Below are 14992 nucleotides of genomic sequence, written 5' to 3' on the forward strand. Positions count from 1 at the left end.
TTTTAACCATTCCAATGTAAATACCTATCTTCCCACTTCTCTCATCCTCTCAGCTTCCTGGGGAGTTTGATTTTGAGTCATACAAAGAGCAGAGCTAAGGGAGACAGGAATGCTAGGAATAGCCACCAGCTCTGCTGACACCACCATAGTGAAACTCAGTGGAAATGCCACCTATCCCTACATTGATCAAATTCTATTCCTCATCTGTACCAACATCCTCCTTGGATGGTCCTGTAACCAAACAAATGGGAGGGATCCAGCTGACATATTTCACCTTACACAAGGTGAGCATGGATCTTCCATGAATGTCCCAAAGAATATAAGTTTGGTTTTTTTTTTAAAAAGGACACAATGCAGAAACCCCACTAACTTCATATTAAGCCAGATTTTAAAAGTGTCTGACAACACCAATGATAGGAAGACACTAAAGAAGTAAAAAACTATTCTCTGACCGTTGTGTCCTGGAGCACAGAGTATCACTTCTGAAAGAAACAGAGCTGCAGAGAGGAAATAACTTTCCAGAAGCCAAGCAGCACCCAATCTGTTACACAGGAATTCTTGTGCTCCTCCAGCTCCCACAAACATAAATCACAACAGAGATACAGTGACACAGCTGTCCATGCTTGCATCGATAGCTCTTAAATGCATCTAAATGCTCTTTTATGTGTGTCTGCTATAGCTTGATTATAGCTCTAAGACTATTTACACTGAGTGTGCTGTGTGTTGCTGCACTTTTTAAAGCTTTGGGTAGTTAGTTAAATAAGAGAAGGCTGGGTGGTGATTTGACCAGAGTTATTGTTGTGTCAGATGCTTTCACTGCAATGTGCCTTGCCCTGAAGGCACTGAAAGTATTCCTGGGTTCCTGTGGTGTCTGGTGGGTTGTGTGACTGTTCTCCAGACTGGATTTCTGCTCCTGACAAGTTCAATATCTCAGTAAATTGTTGTCTCAAAGGCAAAACAATATGTCTCAATTTATTCTTCTGACGACTTCTGTTCTCATTTTGGAGATGGATAAGTTATAAATAGAACTGGATAAATAGTTTACTCTTCTGGAATCAAATGGAAAAAAGTGTATATTTAACAAATTATAATAATTTGGTTGCGCCAAATTGAATGAAAAGTTTATTTTTGTGGCATTTCTTATCATGCTTTGCTTTGTTAAGGAAAATGCAGGAAATCCAGGATGAAAGTCCTGAACAGTCTGGGAAACCTGCATTTCTATGCGTCAGTAACTCAGCAAAAGCCCAAGACCCTGTTGAACTCCTCTGAGGAACACAGTGATGAAAGTGATAAAATCCTGGAGCCAGGAAAGCATCACCAGCTGGCAGGAGCTGAGCAGGAGCTGGGGGTGGCATTCCTGAGGGGAAATCAAGCTGCTCTAAGTGAGGGCAGCTTCTGGGCACTGCCCTCCAACACAACTTCAAACCTTATTCATTGCTACTTACTCAAGAACTCTGATTTCCTTCACCATTCCTGTTCAGAATAATTTGTTTCATCTGTCTGAGATATTTTTATATTTTTGTTGTGGATTATCAATTGTATTCAGCTCCTGCTCTAACCCAAATAAGCCTGGTGTCTGGCTTCCAGCAAAAAAGTATTCCAGGAAAGATGGCTTCTGCTATAAAAAGGAAATAGCTGGCCTTTCCTACTGCAAAACTCAACCTTGCTCAGTTGACTTCATGGCTACAGTCCATCCCCACTTCTTGGTCTATTATTGGATCAGCTGTTGTCTGGCTTTGAGAGATTTGACACAATCATTTCACATTCAAATGGTTGTCTCTTATTCATAGAACTGGTGTTAAAGTTAGGAAAGTCAACAGTATTGTGGTTTTTCCATTTTAAAATTTGCTCTGAGATCTGGTAAGTATCAAATGCAAGTGGAAAGTTAGTACTTATTTTATTACTAGTTGGGTATCTGGAAAGCAGAGTGCACGTTAAATTTTATATTTGTGAACTCTCATTTGATGGGTCAGCAAGAAAAAAATGCCAAAAGTAAGTAATAAATCAAAATGGAAATATTTTTATGCGTATCTTTGGGATATTCCCACCAAATCTAACAGCTGATAAGATAAATAGTAAAATAATTTGAGGAGACTGCAGTTAGCTCACAGCTAGCCCACAAAATGTCTAAACAGATGAACTTGTTAAAAATACTGTTCACTGCAAAATATTCATTCTTTTCATATTTGATATCCAGAGGGTTTTACCTACTGAATGAAAATAGTTCTATGTCTTTAATCTCTAGACATTCTAATGAAATGAGAAAGCAGGCAAAACTAATTGTCCATCTGCTCAAGATTGATAACTGGAGGACAAACTTTTTGAAAGTTCTTTTGTTTGATTTTTTTCTGTTTTAGTTTACATATACAAGGCACCTGGCCATCTCTCTTCTTGTTCCTGGGTGTCTGAGTTTTTACATTTTTTCTAATTCTGATATGGAAACTTTCCATCATTTTTCCTCTAGGAAAACCAGAAAGAAATAGTGCTGGAGGTGACCATGGGAAGTAATGTAATCTAACCTTTGGTCCTAAGACAAGATCCATAACAGCTGTATTAATTATTTCTAATGATGGCAATTGCAAACTCTTTCCATGTAATCTGCTGCAATGTTTCCCTGTCCCTATTGTTAGAAAATATTCCTAGTATCAAATCTAGTATCTAACCTCATTTTTACCTCATTTTCCACTTCTCAGTTACCTTTTTGTTCTGCATCTCATGGCCATTTGGAGCAGAGTATTTGTCTGTTTGAAGTGACTTTACAGACCTGGAGGCATACACTGTGCCACTCCTACTCTCCCTCTGGGTTACCCCCCAGGAGGTTTGCAGCTTCCTTGCAGGTCTTTTGCAAATTTGTTATACTTTGCAGGCCAGGAGCAGTCATGGATAGCTGCTCTGAGGTGCAGCAAGATAAACTGAACTAAAACTTGCAAATGGTTTGTATCAGGCCTACAGACATTTCAACAAGACCATGCTTCTCTGTCTTGCTTATGGAGTACCGTGTGAGGTGGTGTTGAAAGTTTATCTAAATCTGCTGCTGCTTCCCCAGCTCTGAAGCCTGTTGTCCTCAGGGAAAGAGGCTTCTTCCACATGTTTATTCTTCAGGAGCCCACATCTATTCTTCATCTTGACATTTTCTTTAAGGAATTTGGAAGTTGTCTGATTATTTGTTCCAGATATTTTTTATGAATAGCTCATATTTGAACTTTTCTATGAACAACAATCCAAAAAAGGGAAATTAAACACTTTTTTTGGCCTTCTTAATATATTCCTTTGGCAATTTCATCTGTTAGTGAGAGAATAATTGTTTCTCTCCTCTCTTGTGTACCAAGTCACCTCCAGCTGTTTTAGAGCAGCTAAGTGAATTCATAGCTATCCATTGCTTGTCAATCCCCACTGCTTCTCTGCATAAGAAAGGGATTAGTATTTTTTAAACACATATAAATCAAAAATACATTTACATAGGTTATTGAGACTGAGAAGAGTATATCTAACATCCCCACCAGTGAAAATAGCAGTTATTAAGATGCTTTTTATTCTCCTTGAGAAGGATAGTGAATCTGTGTAAATGGAATGCAGGTGATTTTCAAAGTTAAATGGGTACAACTTCTTTGAACAGTAGCATTGATCAGTCATCACAACAAACTGCTGGTGACTGATTGCCCATCTCTTGAAGCCTGCACAAATTTGTGTAGAAAATATTTTATCCCCCGCAAGTCATGAAGTTGAATCTTTGTTGTTTGAATGAATTGTTAGTGCCTTTCAGTGTGTTGTTCCCACGGATCCCAAGGCAGTGTAAATGCTCACCAAAGTCAGTAAAGCTACAGCAGCTTAGGCCAGGTAGAGATCTGCTCCCCAGTGTTTGTAGAAAGAGACTGGTGACCTGACAAACTGCCCTGAAATAGAAATCCATAACAGGTAACAGGCAGAGGAAGAAGAGCCTTGTCAGCAAAGGGGTAGGACAAGGCTGGAAGTGTCAGCAGGACACGGGTGAATTCTCCATGAGAAGGCACAAGTAAGAACCAAAGCTGTGAAGCCTTGGGGAGAGGCACAGAGGAGAAGGAGAGTGAACATGGAGCTGTGCAGGGAGGGTGTGAGCTCCAAACTGATGGGCAGTGGGGCTGGCTTGACTGTCCTATTTCTGCCCACACCATTTTATTTTCTTTACCACAAATGAGGATCTTGCCAGCCACATGAGACCTGACACACCAGGCCCCCAGGTTCTCCTGCAGCTCTGGTGGGTGTTTGCTGCTCGATTTCAGCAGGATGGCTCCAACATCCCTGTGCAGAGGGCAGAGGCATCTCCCCCATTCTGTCCTTCCCTGTTCCTCTGAGCACTGGATACTTTCCAGACATGGTGCTCAGCTGAGCACAAGTCGTGAAAGCACCAACCACTCTGGCCACAGCACCACTGGATGCTAAAGTAATGCAGAACACACAGGATCAAATGCTGCTTGTAGAACTAAATAATTTTTTTTTCTCTGCAAATTGATATATCTTTATTAATACTTTTCAATTTATTGCAGTGCTTGTAACAAACATTACTGCTACACAGATAAGTTTTGTGATTAAAGAATTACCAATGACATCTAGCTGAACAAATGCACTACTTCACTTAACAAGGCAGAAATATATATGTATATGTGCCACAGGTATTTGAACAGGGTTCAATTTAAACCAATTAATAAAATAGCCTGTTTGGACTAAAAATAATTGTTGTCTGAGAATACGTGAATTCAACAGTGCTAGAAAATCCCTGCCATCTGACGTAGAAGGATTTATAGGTTTAGTGGAAATTGCTTTCCCCACTGTCCAGATTAAATACTGCAGGATGATTTTTTGTATGAGTAAACATCCTTCCAAAAACGATCAGACCGATAATGTCTTAAAAAGAGAAACAGGATCTACATTTAGATTTTCTTTTTCTTGTATGGACTATTTCTGGATACTAGACCTTCAGGTAACATGTTGACTGTCCATAAAATGCATTTTAGCATCTTCCTCCTGCTGTGGGGATGGATTTTATCCACTGAATGCAGAACCCACCGACAAGGAAAAGAAATACATGAGGTATACAAAAAAGGCAGGTGAGTCTCATGTTTTTATATTCAAGCAGCTACAGTTTGGATAAATGCAATGTTTTGGGTGATGATAAAATGACTAAGAGATAATTTGAGCTTGTATTTGCGGACTGTGATCTCTCAGGCAAAAATATTTTCTGTTGTTTCTTTTGCCAATGAGTAAGCTTTAATGCATTTTATACTGTCAAAATCATTGTTTCTTTAAAAAAATAGGTTTCTGAAGTGTCTCAAAGTTTGAAAGGGTACAAAAAACCAGGCATTTATATTAATGGTAGTTAAATGTGATAGAATAGTTACATGAAAGTGAAAATGAAATTTAGATCCATGAGAGTTGTTGCATTCACTAAAGATTAGATGGACTTAGATTAAAATATTCAGAATTTGGTTTTTTGTTCCCATGTTACTTGTTTTATAGACCTTTTAAAAGAAAAAAATAAAGTCTCAGCAAGGCAATGGTCGGTTATCACGGTTATCAGAAGAAACAGAAAGAACATTCAGTATATTGTATTACATTCAGTATATTGTATTAATATGCTAAAATTATCTAAAACATTGTCTATTCTTTCTCTCACTCTCTCTCTCTCTCTTACAAAAAGACAATGTGATATTTTGCTCTCACTATCTTGTAGACAGCCATTTTAGGAGGATTTGAGTTGAGGAAGGGTTTTTGCTACAACTGAGTTCTGATTATTTATATTCTATTTGGGAAATAGTTGGAACTTTGTGTGAGGATTTTTATGCTCAGGCACAAAACAAGTTACACCTGGAGGAAAAAACTTTTTCTTTTTTTATGTAAGAATATAGCTGACACATTTAATTTTGTTTAGATGCTGTGTACTGTTGCTTGTGACAGACTGAACCTGTGTTGTCTCTGCTTTACTATAGTGCTGTTCTGTAAAGACTCTGTATCATCCATACTGTAAAGTGTATAGGCATGGAAATGCAGGAATGTCAGTCCTGAGGAATTCAAGCAACTCCTATTAGCCTTCAGAAAAAACAGCTGAAAGGTGGAAGGGATGGAAAGTGCTTATTTTGCTACAGTCCCTTGTAGCAGGTGAGGGGCACGTTGCAGAGTGACCGCAGTGTCCTGATCAGTACTTGGGCATCCAGGGACCATTTCATACAGAGGAAGTGGCTTCAGCAGTGACACCACCTCCATGGAGGTATAGCTGGCAAATGGATGCAGTGCTCTCTTCATGACCAGCCCCCAGGGGATACATTACCAGAGCCAGTATGAGTACAAGACATGCACAAAATCCCTTTTTTTGTTGAGGCTTCATGACAGTGACAGCAGAGCTGATGTGTTGGCTGTAGCAAATGAAGGGAATGAAAAGCAAGGTGCCACCGTGTGAGCTGGGAAGCATCCAGATGAGAGGAACACACAGCCATTTTCTTGCTTATCATCTTTAGGGAAAGCTCTATAATGCACTAAATGCTCAAGAGTGTCAGTGCAATGAACTGACAATATAACAAATCAGAGCAGAAAAGTGTTAAAAATGTGTGAAAATGGAAAAGAAATACCTATTCAGTAAATGCAGGAGCTGCCCCTTCCCCTATACATTGTATATGATGTGTAATTGTTCCAGGGTAAGCCCATAAGAACGCCCTGAGGTGGTGTGGCTCTGGAGAATTGGCTCCACTGCCCTCCCAGCATGACCTCAATGGCCTGGGAGGGCATTTCTGGCCTATTTTTTTCTCAGTAGTGATGCTGAGGAGAGCTGATGGGGAGAGGAGCAAAGCTGGCCTGTGGCTGTAGGGTTGGTTGTCCATCAGCAGTGTGGTGCCCAGCACAGTGCCCACTTTGCCCTGTGATGGCACAGCCTGTGAGACACCCATGTAGGGTAAAAAAAGATTATTATGGCCATCCATAGGATGCCCATAGAACCTTAGGATTTCTTCCGAAGCACAAACAACAAACCCTTCTGTGCCAAACCCCTAACCTTCAATGTCAAATTCAGAAAAGGATTGCAAGTATTTTTTAACTCTGGCTTCCATCTGTTTGGTCCTGTTCTGTGCTATCTTGTCTCCTCTCCATCGAGGTAATTGCAGGGGGACCAAGCCTCCACTCATCTCTGCTTACATACATTTAGGAGATAAGGCGTCTTGCATTTCTCAGTGTGGAATGTTTCCCAAGCTTTTACCTGGCCATTTGGCTGTTTTCCTCTGTCCCTTCACTGCTTTTTCAGGAGTGACATCAGGACTAGGTGCAGTGTTTGTACAGCCCTCCAGCAGGTGCTGTATACAGAGGTAATCCCCTGACCTTCTGGGACTGCTGTCAGGATATCCCAGTGGAAGGTCATGCTTGCCCAACACTACCAGGCATCTGTGTATGGCAGAACACCTCATCTCAGAGGTCCAGCCAAGCCTCTTTGCTCTCATGGGGTGGTCCCTTATGTTAAGATGCTGGTTATGTAAAACAGTTTTGAAGTAGCCATGATTCCTTGGCACTTTCAATCAAAGTCCATGCCTTTTTCCATCACAGAATTAGACGCTGGATTCAAAAGGATCCAAAGGATGGTAACAACCTCTGGAGCAACAGAGGATGGTATATTACATCAGAAAAACTTGCAGAGAACATTACTCCTGAACATTTTGGATTTGACTCTGTTTCCCCCTCCCTTCAACACCCAGCTCTGAACGCAGGAGGAGAAGTTAGAGTAATTGACCTCTTTACTCCTCTCTAAACACTCTTGTTTCTTGCTCCTTAAGGCTTGTGGTAAGGACCAGGATGGAAATACATCCCTCCACTGTAGCCTTTTCCTTCTGAAGAAAGACAAAGGCCTCAATGGAGATTGATGGGAAAATCTATTTGACATGGAAAAGGCTGTCTCCACACCATCACAGGATGCTCAGGATGGCTTGATTTGCACCCATGACCTCCCTAACCCCCAGAATCCCTACAGAACAACAAGATCATCCTCTTGCCCTAGTGCCAGGGCTCAGGGCCAGCCACCGGTGTTGGCACATGGCAGAGGCACCTGCTGTAAGGACCTGCCAGCATCCTGCTGTCCCTGACAGTCGTGTCCAGCTTTGCTCCTGATTGCCATGGTGCAGCTGATGGAGGAATACAGAGGCTTTTAGCTTGTTTCTTTAGATGGTGTGTCAGTTTCTTCCAGGTGACACTCACTTGTGCTGAACTCTGCTTTCAAATTAAAACTCACCCCTGGATCTGCAGTTTTCAGCTCCAGGGCTTCTCTTTTCACCTGCCCAGATCCAGCTGAGCTCACATCCACAGCCTTCACATTCTAGAGATATGGTGAGTGGAGTACACGGGGAGCTGCAGGGTCAGACACCTTCTCTGTCACAATATTTTTCACTGCAGGTACCCCATTCTAGCATGAGACACAAGGGCTGTGAAGAAGAGTGAGCAGACAGGAGAGGTTTTGCCCATGAGAGTCCATGCATGCACCACAGTCTTATGAGGACTGGGTTTGCATGACATGAATTTTGAAAAAGGTCCCAAATAATTCCTTAAATAAAGCTGCTGAGGCTTTAGGACATAGTGTGACAAGAAAATGGCAAATCAATCAAAGTATGCAGACAGTCACAGTGAAAGCAACATAGTAGATAGCTTTATTGTATGGGACTTACTACAGAGCCCTCAAATATTGTAATTCACTGTAAAAATGTCTGTGTGCCAGTCAAAGTCTCAACTACTTATTTTTGCTAATCTCCAGGACAAATCACCTCAAAGGAATTTCACTTCAAAGAGCAGCAATATAAAAATAAAAGCTTTCTCACCTTGCAGACCCGTTCACAGTTTGCAGTCAGCCATGTGCAAAACCTGCAGGGATTGCAAGGCTTTTTCTGCCTGTTGGGTTCAGAGTGCCAAAACTCCTACAGAAAGGAGCTGAGTTCTGGAGCACTGGCAAGAGAGCTGTCTGCTGTTTTCCCAACTGCTCAGGCTCTTGGAAAGCCACCAGGCTTCGGAGGAGGGGGGTCACTAGAATGATGCAAAAGCTCACTAAAAGTCAAAACATCGTTGTGCCAACAAAAGGGCCAAAGCCTGTGTTGTTAATTAGGCTTGCAGAATCTACTAGAGAGGATGAGCAATAAGAAGGGAACTGTCCTGGAGCTGAGCCATGTTGTTCTGCCAGAGCTAACTGCTGGGGGGAAAAAAATCTCTTTTAACACTAAAATCTCCCTGGACAGCATTAAAACCACCTTTCAGACAAACAGCTCTCAAGAGAAGAGATTCCATTGTAAAAGATCTAGAGATCATGTTTGTTTAACCTTACCTGAGATTCACTTCGTGTTGTTAGTCGTGCCTCTACCATTACCTGACCAATAATTTTGTCTCACTTTTATCTCCAAATAGTAACTCATTTGCATAAACAAATCTTGCTAATGCAAGCTGTCTTTAGATCACACTTGTGGAGTGCATGGTAAAATGCCTGTGAAGGCATTGCCACATTATCCATGGCGAGCCAGATGCAGTGAGCCCACAGCTCCCAAGGCATTGCTTTCTGGGATCAGTTTGAGTTACGCCTGGACACCACTCGCGCCAGCAGAGCTAGATCTCAGGAGAGCAAGAGGCCAGTGTGGACTTCAGACCTGTGCAAGTGGTGTCTCTCCATCTCCACAGTTAGTAACTTGCCTGTGGGATCTCAGCACCTCAGGACTGAGGTGCCGAGTCACCGAGACCACCCTTGGGGGGCTCGGGAGTCCTGGAATGTTGCCAGAAGTGTCTGGTGGCTGGACTTTGATCCTACACAGGAGACGACACCTGTATGAGGATAGGAGGATTTCACCGGGGTGAATGGTGAAGGGATTAGTTAATTAGAGGGTGAGACACAGGGTTTAGGATTTCTGTACAGGGGGGTTTAGAGAAGTAAGATGGAGGAATTGGGGCATGTCCTGTCCTTCTTCTTCTTCTTCTTCTTCTTCTCCTCCATCTTCTGTGGTGATGGTGGCACTTTGGGATTGGTCATTACTAAAAGTGCACCGGGCAATAAGGGTAAAAGGTATTGGGGAAAAATGATAAATATTGTACACGTAACTTTGGGTATAAAGATAGGTGACTGCCCGGAGGGCGACACAGTGTGCTCATGGCTGGCTGCTGAGCAGACCTCTGTCGGGCCGAAAGAAAATCTTTTAGATAAACAATTAATAAACACAGAGACCGAAAGAAGAACTGAAGCCTCTTCTCGTCCTTTGATACGCGGGCTGCCCCAAGGCCACCTCGGGCCTTTCCAGGCCCTCCAAACAGCCGAAAACCGGACACTTGCCTTCCCCTTTCTTCCTTTTTTCTTCATCTCCTTCACTCCTTTTCTTTCCCTCATTCAAGGTTTCTCCTCTTCTTCAATAAACTGTTTCTCTTTTTTTTTTTTTTCATCCCTTTCTTTGCCCTCTGCTTCACCTACCTATTTTTTTCCCCCACATCCCTTGCCCCTGTCACACAAATCTGCCAAGATTTACCCTGTTGCTTTCAACTTCATATTACTTTGTGGCTTACTTCAAAGCCTTTTCTTCCCTCCAACCATGCTCCTCTTCTTTATCTTGTTATGCATTAGCTTATTTTTCATTAGTGCTTTGCTCTTTCTCTCATTTGCCTTTCCACCCCTGTTGTTCTTTCAAGAAATTTCAGTTGTGTGTGGCTCCTTTTCTTGGACCAGCCAGAAGTGTCCCCCCTCTGCTTCTCATAGCAAGTGATCATGGTTTGAAAACTCTATTTTCTACTTTCATCATTATCACCAGCCTCCTTTCATCCCTTCTAGAATTTACCTCAGGTCTATGTGCCACACAGCTTCCTAATTTTATTAGTTTCATTGGTGGCAGAGCAGCCTCTACTGGCACTTTTGTAGCATGTTCATACACCCAAGTACTCTGCAAACTTACTTGGCCCCTAATGACAGAAGCTTCAGGTAACATTGCAACTTGCTCAGGATCAGCAGCTTCATGTTTTCTTCTGGCCCACCATTACTACAACGTGTTTTATGAGCTGTTGTGAGGACACATAACAGGCTGTGTGAAGCCTAGCCAAAAAAAAAAAAAAAAAAAAAAAAAACCAAACCAATTTGAAGATGCTGCAAGGTAATTTCTTCCCTCCTGAGTGCATATAAATTGATTTTCTTATTGCAGAGTTGAGTTCGCATCTGAAATGGTGATGGTTTTTCTTCTAAAATATGCTCAGTCACCTTCCAAACTCACTTCTGTGAAAGCACTCGCAGATTTCAAAGTGAATTTCACAGTGTGATGCTATGCTTATGTACTTTCTGTCAAATTTCTTTTCCTTGCTATGCACTGTGGAAAGTCTTGAGCGACAGATTCCTGCCCACTTGCATCAAGCTACTCCTGAATTCATATGCTTGCACCATTATCACTTGGCCAACTCCTCCTTTCCCACTCTGAGAGCCCTGCTCTGCCTGCCTGGAAGGCTTCTTCACCTCCAAAATATCTCCTCTTACTCTGCTATTTTTTCTAGCTATGGACATTGGATATGTGAGATGTGGACATGCCTTGGTGTTGCTAACACCATTGAAATGGCTTCTGCCTGGTTTGCTGCTCTGTTCCCAATAATGCTGAACCATTGTTTGTCCTCTTGGGCACTGTGCAGCATTAAGCAGATGTTTACCCAGAAATACCACAATGACACTTCTTTAGCAGTAATAGTTGGTTTGGAGGCCATCACTATATTGACATCATTTCTGAAAGCAAAATGGAAAAAGTTAAAAATACAAAGTAGAAATCAATGTACACTTTTCTGAATTTGCTAGCACTGAATTTTTCTGAAGTCATGAGAATCTGCTGCAATTCTTCACCCAAAGCTCTGATTTTAACTACCTTGAATAGTTACATATCCTCAGTAAATATTGTTTCCAGTAATTACTCTTTTATCCAAAATAATTTATAAAGCTATTGAGCAACAATGATCCTATCATGGGTATCATGGGACTACACTGGGAAATGTTCTTCATGGTAAAAACTCTGCGTAATTCCTCTTTTTCATGTTTTGTAACCATTCACATGTGGGGAACTTCTTTCTGACTTCTGATTTCTTTTCAAGAAGAACCTGTGAACATTCCTTTGGAATTTGTGGTACAATGTGTGATCTTGATTACTCTTGTCTACAAGGCCACTAACTTTTTAGAGAAGGCCATTATTTTACAACAACTCCATGAAAGGAGGTTATAGTGAGGTGGGCACCAGTCTCTGCTCTTAGGTAACTAGTACAGGACAAGAGGAAATGGCCTCAAGTTGCACCAGGAGAGGTTTAGATTAGATTTTAGGAAAAATATTTTCATGGGAAGGGTTGTGAAGCATTGAAACAGGCTTCCCAGGGAAGCAGTGGAGTCACCATCTCTGGAAATGCTAAAAAAAAATGTGGATATGGCATTTGAGGTCATGGTTTAATGCTGAACCTAGTGGTGGTCCCAGGTTGATGGCTGGACTTGATGATTTTTAAAGGTCTTTTCCAAATTAAATGTTTCCATATTTCTAAAGTGCATAACATCCTTCAAGAAAACTCTTCTTCAATACATACTATATTTATCTGGTGTCTACTTTTGGTGGTTTTTGCTATCTTTGTAGCTAATTAGTCCAGTGGAACAGTCAGTAGCTTTTTAGAGTCCCAAAGAAGTTGAAAGCTGCCACCTTCCAGTCCTGTGTCACCAATGACTATTGATTCAACAGTTTATTACTTGGCTTTCTTCTGGGTAAAAGCCTGTTGACTTGTTACAGTTCAATCCATTTACTTTAAATCTATCTCTGGTGCTGTGCCAAGATGAATATTTCTTAACGTTGCCCCAACAGCAGAATTGTTACAATTTTGCTTTTTCTGTTTCTATTCTATTACAATTCAAATTTTTTCTGCCTACTTATTCCCCATTCATCATTTATACATTTATTTCTCCATATTCCATGCAGTTCTTAGTGCTATCTTTTCTTGCAGTTCATCGTATAGGCATCAGACCTTTTCTCTAACACATTGTGGCTTTGAATTGGGACCCTACATCCCCAAATGCCTATTTCTCTTTCAAGCATGCCCTCATGCCTGAGTTTTATAGTTCTGTCATCTGTCCTGCTATTGAAAACATTGACCAGCTGTTTCCAGGATGAAATCTGTGAAATGTTGTTTAGTGTCTCTCAGCAGCAGCAGCAAATTAATGGCATCACATTAGCCCGGGTACTTCAGACATGTTCAAAGTCACAGCTTCATCTCCCTGTTTCCCTTGTTTAGTAATGAAATATTAAAAACCTCACTTAAATCTACTTTTCCTCCTGCTTACACTAAGGCAGCCAGTTACACCATCAGACAGGACATTAGACTGGTTTGACGTCAATTATTGCAAAGATTCACATTGACTGATCTTTATAATCTCATTATTCCCTGGGGTGGGGGGCGGGGCAAACCAATGGATCACTTGAGGTTTGTCACCATTTATTTTCAGATCTCAAAGCTCCAACCTCCTTCTTTTGTACCCTTCTTAAAACCAGGTATTGTTTTCACCCTCACACTCTCCCAGGGGCATCACCCACCTCTGAGGAATCCTTGGAGGTGGTGGCTTACAGCTCAGAAGCTGGTATTCCCACTGCTCCTGGGGTAATGTCATCAGCCTCTGCTGACTTAAATACCTCAAAGTATCTAAATACTCCTTAAAATGCCTTTCCCTGATCTACACTGTGCTGTGCTTGCAAGTCAGCTTTTCTTCTGAGACTGGGTCAGACATGAAACCTTCCAGCATGTTCTGCATTGCCCCATTAGTTCTCCCCTTCCCTTCATCTGCTTCTCTTTCTTACTTGGCTGAGTGCTGGCACCACGCCTGCCTCCTCCTGGCTGGCAGGACGGACCTTCTGCTTCCTCCAATTCTTCCTTTCAACATACAGAACACCAAACTCAACAAACACCCATGCACTGGATGCAATTGCTGCAACATAGGGGCACTTCCACTTTTGCAATATCAGGTTCAGTGTCAAGACCTCAGGTGGCACGGCTTTTCTGTGAGTTATCAATGTGTATGTATGTTCCCTTTTTTTCTTTAGTCAGTGTTTATGTCCAGGCAAAGAGCAGAAGAAGTGCAACTTTTAAAGGGTGTATGAATGTCTCCTGCTTATTTTGGATTCTAAGACCAACCTGTATTCAAGTAATAATGGCTTAAAATGGGGGTCTCATTGAATTTTCTGTATCACTCAAAAAAAAAAGATGGTAGAAGAGCTCTGAATCCCACAGTTTCTCAGACTTCATAATGTAAAGACCAAAATTAGTGCTATTTCCCCCTTTCTTTTCATATATTTAACAATATATATTATGATAGCAATTTATCACCTTTTCTCACAATCTTTAAACCTACTAATCATAAGCTCATGGCTTTGCATGTCTCTCAATTTGAGTACAAATTAGTGGGTTTCTATCCTACGTTATCCCTGGGTAATTAATGTTGCACAGTGGATCATGTCTGGTGAAGTGCATGTCACCAGGTAAAAGCAGCTTCCTCCCATTTCAATTTTGCTCTTTTCTCCCTCAGGTGCTGGGTGGGTTTTCTTCCCATTTAGCTGCCTCACTTTTCGTCCCCCTGCAAAGCTCTTCTCTGGGCTCTGGATGACTTCTCAGTCTTCACCTGGACCTGCTGCACCACCTATCCATCAGCATCTCCTGCTTGCTGAGAAGCCTTCCCAATTCATTTGCAAGTCATAAGGCATTCTATGGAGGAACTTTCTGTGAACTCCCCACTCCATACACTCTTTTTTCCTTTGGAACACAGGCTGGGAAGTTCTTTAGCCCGGCAAGGCTCACGTCTCCAGGAGCAGGACATTCTCTCTGTCCAGCACCACTCTGTGGTGAGGGGACACCACTACTCATGAAGGGCTGTCCAGGCTCTCTTTGCCCCAGGAGTCATCCCACAAAATGATGAGGCACTGTTCGAGTCTGATGCCTCCTCTCTTCTCTGCTCCTTCTGGTATCTTTTATCATTACC

At 41.8% G+C, this 14992-nt stretch overlaps 1 protein-coding gene across 1 annotated transcript in view; it reads left to right on the forward strand.

Annotated features, from left to right (window-relative positions):
- The first annotated feature begins 4770 nt into the window (after positions 1-4770).
- The window catches only part of LOC102061379 (gamma-aminobutyric acid type A receptor subunit rho1), a 30849-nt gene continuing 20627 nt past the window's right edge, over positions 4771-14992 (forward strand). Inside the window, exon 1 of the mRNA XM_005485978.4 lies at positions 4771-5084. Coding sequence (XP_005486035.1) covers positions 4963-5084 — 122 coding nt within the window. The 5' untranslated portion in view covers positions 4771-4962. The remainder of the gene's footprint in view (positions 5085-14992) is intronic.

The sequence above is a fragment of the Zonotrichia albicollis genome, chromosome 3 (assembly GCF_047830755.1).
Source record: "Zonotrichia albicollis isolate bZonAlb1 chromosome 3, bZonAlb1.hap1, whole genome shotgun sequence".
NCBI lineage: Eukaryota > Metazoa > Chordata > Aves > Passeriformes > Passerellidae > Zonotrichia > Zonotrichia albicollis.